Source organism: Corvus brachyrhynchos, unplaced genomic scaffold, assembly GCF_000691975.1.
Source record: "Corvus brachyrhynchos isolate BGI_N302 unplaced genomic scaffold, ASM69197v1 scaffold4, whole genome shotgun sequence".
NCBI lineage: Eukaryota > Metazoa > Chordata > Aves > Passeriformes > Corvidae > Corvus > Corvus brachyrhynchos.
In genome coordinates, this window is record NW_008237878.1 from 8,278,513 (window position 1) to 8,283,236 (window position 4,724).

General features: G+C 63.8%; 1 protein-coding gene across 1 annotated transcript in view; it reads left to right on the forward strand.

The window, feature by feature from the left end:
* Nucleotides 1-4,718, forward strand: part of LOC103614439 (laminin subunit beta-2-like) — a 13,810-nt gene extending 9,092 nt beyond the window's left edge. Inside the window, 14 exon segments of the mRNA XM_017732317.1 lie at nt 1-33; nt 458-672; nt 758-854; nt 1,311-1,689; nt 1,771-1,955; nt 2,027-2,172; nt 2,175-2,456; nt 2,543-2,746; nt 3,085-3,244; nt 3,330-3,537; nt 3,626-3,767; nt 3,983-4,159; nt 4,249-4,405; nt 4,554-4,718. Of these exon segments, the coding sequence (XP_017587806.1) occupies nt 1-33; nt 458-672; nt 758-854; nt 1,311-1,689; nt 1,771-1,955; nt 2,027-2,172; nt 2,175-2,456; nt 2,543-2,746; nt 3,085-3,244; nt 3,330-3,537; nt 3,626-3,767; nt 3,983-4,159; nt 4,249-4,405; nt 4,554-4,687 (2,519 nt within the window). The 3' untranslated portion in view covers nt 4,688-4,718.
* Nucleotides 4,719-4,724: the final 6 nt, after the last annotated feature.

Genomic DNA, 4,724 nt, shown 5'->3' on the forward strand with positions numbered 1-4,724 from the left:
ACTATGGCAATGCCTTGCAGCGCAGCTGCCGGCGTGAGCGGGGCGGGGGGCTCTGCAGGGCTGGGGCTGCATGGGGGTTTGGGATGGGGGGCTGAAGTGATGCAAGGGCTCAAAGTAGAGATGAGGCCTGGGGCTGTGGTTGGGTGTGGGGTGATTGGGGTTGGGTTGGGGAGAATTTTGGGGTGTTGGGGGGCTTGGGGCTGGGGTTCAGGGCTAGGAGAGGTTTGGGGCTGTTAGAAGGGGTATGGGGCTGTGCCTGGGTTGGGGCTGTGCAGGGGACAGGGATCATGTTTGGTGGGGGTGTTGGGATCAGGGGTGTTGGGGCTGTGCAGGGGTTTGAGGCCGGGCACACTGGGGGCACTGGGGTCAGGCAGATTTGGGGTGCTGGGGGCCAGCAGTGCACTGCCTGGGCAGGGGGTATGGGCTGAGCCCCACGTGGCCACTCACCCTCCTGCAGGCTGTGGCTGTGACCCACGGGGTACATTGGCCTCTCACTGCACCAATGGCACCTGCTCTTGTGACCGTGGCACAGGAGCCTGTGCCTGCCGGCCCAATGTCGTGGGCAAGAGCTGTGATCGCTGCGCACCCCACTTCTGGAGCCTGGGGGGGCCAAGGGGCTGTGAGCCCTGTGGCTGCCACCCCACACATGCCCTGCACCCTGCCTGTGACACAGTGAGTCCCCTGGCACCCTGGTATGGCTCCACTGCCCTCCTGGGGCCCAGTGAGCTGCACAGTGAGCATGGCACTGTCGCTGCAGGTGACAGGGCAGTGCCAGTGCCGGCCTGGCTTCGGGGGCCGTGTCTGTTCCCAGTGCCAGGAGCACCACTGGGGAGACCCTGAGCAGGAGTGCCGAGGTGGGAGCACATCCCAGGGACTGGGGGAGCAGGGGCTCTGGGGATGTGGGGTGTGGGGGGACTCTGGGTGCATGGTGAGACTCTAGGGACATGGGAGCCCTGGGGACGTGGTGGGAGACTCTGAACATGGGACACTAAGGAGACAGTGGGACACTGGGGACAAAGGACTCAGGAGATCTTGGGAATGTGGTGGGACACTGCAGGCATGGAGGACCTTGGGGTAAGAGTGGGGTGCTGGGGACATGGTGGAAGCGTGAGGACGTGGTGTGTCTCTGGGGACATGCAGGACTCAGGGGACGCAGAGTACTTGATGGAACTGTAGGGACACAGAAGATGCTGGGGATAGGTTGGATCCTGGAGACACAGGGGAATATGGTGGGATGTGGGACATGGTGGGAGTCTGGGGTCATGGGGCTCCGTGGGAAGGCTGGGACACACCGCCAACTGTCTCTGCAGCCTGTGAGTGTGAGCCGCTGGGTGCTGAGAGCCCACAGTGCGAGCAGGACAACGGGCAGTGCCGGTGCCGGCTGGGATTCGGGGGGCTGCGCTGTGACCGCTGCCAGCGGGGCTACCAGGAGCCCTTCCCCCACTGCTCACCCTGCCACCCTTGCTTCGGGCGCTGGGACCTGGTCGTGGGCAGCCTGCGGGACAGGCTGCAGCGCCTTGGGGCACAGGTGCAGGCACTGAGGGAGGGAGGGTCCGCACTCCCACTCAGCCCCCGTCGCCTGCGGGAGCTGGAGGAGGCTCTGGGGCACGTGGAACGGCTGCTGGGAGAGGGGGACAGCCCTGGTGGTCCCCTCCTCGATGGACTGCCCAGGCAGCTGGGTGGCACCAGGCAAGTGTGCATGTAGGGCTGGGGTGGAGGGACCCCCTCTTGTCACCCCCGAAAGTTTGAAGCCCTCCTCCCTACCCAAAGGATGGAGCTGGACAACTTCTGGAAGCACCTCCAAGAGCTGGAGCAACATCTAGACCTGCTGGCACAGGCAGATATGCAGCACCATGACCGGCTAGCTGAGCTGAGCCGCGATCTGGGAGACCTCAACCGAACCACCTCCCACCTTCAAATCCTCCTTGGCACTATAGTGGCAGCTGGATTCAGTAGTAAGAGCATCCAGCAAGGTTTGGGTTTGGTGGCAGCCATCCTGGCCAAACCCTGACACCTGCACCCTCAGAGTCTTACCGCAGCATTGTGGCATCGGTGGAGGCCTCACGGCAGGCGGAGGTGGTGGCCAATGGCACAGCTGGCGAGCTAAGTAGGGCACAGATGACGCGGCGGGCGACTGAGCGGGTGCTGCGGCAGCGGGGCGATACTTTCCGCCGTTTGGGTTTGGTGGCAGCCATCCTGGCCAAACCCTGACACCTGCACCCTCAGAGTCTTACCGCAGCATTGTGGCATCGGTGGAGGCCTCACGGCAGGCGGAGGTGGTGGCCAATGGCACAGCTGGCGAGCTAAGTAGGGCACAGATGACGCGGCGGGCGACTGAGCGGGTGCTGCGGCAGCGGGGCGATACTTTCCGCCGTGGCACAGCCGCAGCCCGGAAATCCTTGCGGGAGGCACAAAAACGGGTGATGGAACTCAACATTGCCAGGATCAATGAGAAGGTGGGAGCAGGACTGGCACAGGTGGTGCAGGGGTCACCCCCCCATGTACTGCTGAGCTGCCATTTCCACCATTGGCATCATCCCAGATTTGTGGGGCACCTGGAGACCAGAGCTGCAAGCACGCGTCTTGCGGAGGAGCCTTGTGCCGGGACAGTGCAGGGACAAGGCATTGCGGTGGCATTGGGTGTGCAGGAGCACTGCCTGTCTCAGCTCGAGCCCTGAGCAGTGCCCATAATGCCTCGCAGCAGCTGGACGAGGCATTAGGGCAGTTGGCTGTTGTGGCACAGAAGGTAGGGGTGGTTGCTCCATGGCACTTTCTGGGGTCTCCTTGTGTCCCCTTTGTATGTCCTGTTTGTGCCCTTTCCATGCCACTTTGCACGACCCCCTTCTATGTCCTGTTTTTTCCCTTCCCCTGCCACCAAGCATGTCAGCTCTGTAGGTCTCTCTTATGCCCCTTCACAGATATACCTTGTGCCACCAGTGTGCTTGCCCCCTTGGGCCACTGCTGTACCCTCTGTCCCCTTGCACCCGCCTTGCATGCTCCTTTGCAGGCCCCCATCTTGTTCCCTCATACCTGCTGCTCTCCCCGAATGCCCCCTCCCAAGGCTGCCCTGTGCCCCCTGCTCAGCCAGGTGCCCCTCAGATGCAGGAGGTGCAGGAGCTGGCACAGGGGGCACGGAGCTGGGCAGAGGAGGCACTGGGGCGCTCTCAGGCCGCCCGCAGCCATGCAGAGAAGGCGACGGCCCAGCTGCGGGACTTCATCTGCCGAATCAAGGCCTTCCTGGCAGGTAGTGCCAGCACTGGGTGGGCACATGGGCATGGCAGAACTCAGTGAGCCCACCCTGAATCCACCCTGCTCCCCTGTCCCCGCAGAGGAGGGAGCTGACCCGGGCAGCATTGAGCTGGTGGCCCGGCAGGTGCTGAACATCTCCCTGCCCAGCAGCCCCAGACAGATCCAGGAGCTGCTGCGGGAGATGCGGGAGAGCATTGGCCAGCTGCAGGGGGTGGACGCCGTTCTCAACAGCACAGCAGAGGGGCTGGCTGTGGCACGGGATCTGCTGGCACAGGGGCAGCAGTCCAGGCAAGTGGTGGGGGCATGCTGGAGCAGGCAGGGGATAGGGTCAGTCCCCCTGCACTGGCAGGGGCTGGAGCTGCCTGTGCTGCTGCAGGGAGCGAGCAGAAGGCATAAGGGATGAGCTGGCAGGGACACAGCAGGCACTGGAGGTGGCGCGGACACAGGCAATGACAGCAGGGAGCACCCTGGAGAGCGCCAGGGATGCCATCCGGGTGGCCGAGAACAGAGCCAGGGAGGTGAGGGGCATGGGCTGGGGGAGTGGAGCTGGTACCGCTGGGAGTAATGGGATCAGTGCTGTGGAGAGCAGGACTGATGCCTTGGGCACATTATGGGTAGGAAGGCTGGTGCTGGGGAAATGTGGATGGCATAGGGCAGGTGCCAGCTCAGTGGGGCTGGCACCACGGGCGTGGTGGTTGCTGTGCCTGCTGCAGCCGGTGTCCATACCTGCCAGGCGGAGCGCAGGCTGCAGGTGCTGGACAAGAAGGAGTCACAGGCACAGAGGCGGCTGCAGGAACTGGCACGGCACATCAACGCCCTGCAGGAGCATGGCCGGGATGCTCACCACATGGCCCAGCAAGCCAAGGAGGGGGCACAGCGTGCCACCACCACCTCGGGGACACTTACCCAGGTGAGCTCCATCCCTGCCTGGTACGCGGGGCACCAAGCAGGTACTGGGTGCTGGGGATGCTCAGCCTCACTATGCCCTTGTGCCGCCAGGACCTGGCACAGGTAACGCAGCGTTATGTGGTGCTGAAGAACCAAGTGGGCATGCTGGACAGGGTGTCTGGTGGGGCCCTGCAGCGTGTGTCACAGCTGACAGCAGAGGCCCAAGACCTCCTGGATAAGGCCAGCAACAGTAAGAGGAAACTGGAAGGTGAGGGGGAGCACATAGTGGAGTACATTTCCTGCCACCTCCCCATACATCTCTCTATGTCCCCCTGGGCCCGTCCCACTGGGTGTCCCAAGGTGGGGTCCCTCCCACGGTGGGAGGCTGCATTGTGACCATGTTGCCCGTCCCACAGACCTGGAGCAGCGCTTTGGGGCCAATGAACGGGCGATGGCGGAAAAGGTGTCACGACTGCAGGCTTTGGAGCAGCAGGTCACCGGGCTGTTGCAGGAGATCCGGGAGAGGGCCAACGCTTACGCCACCTGCTAGGGACCACCGGCGGGGCCGGGGGCCGGTTCTGCGCCGC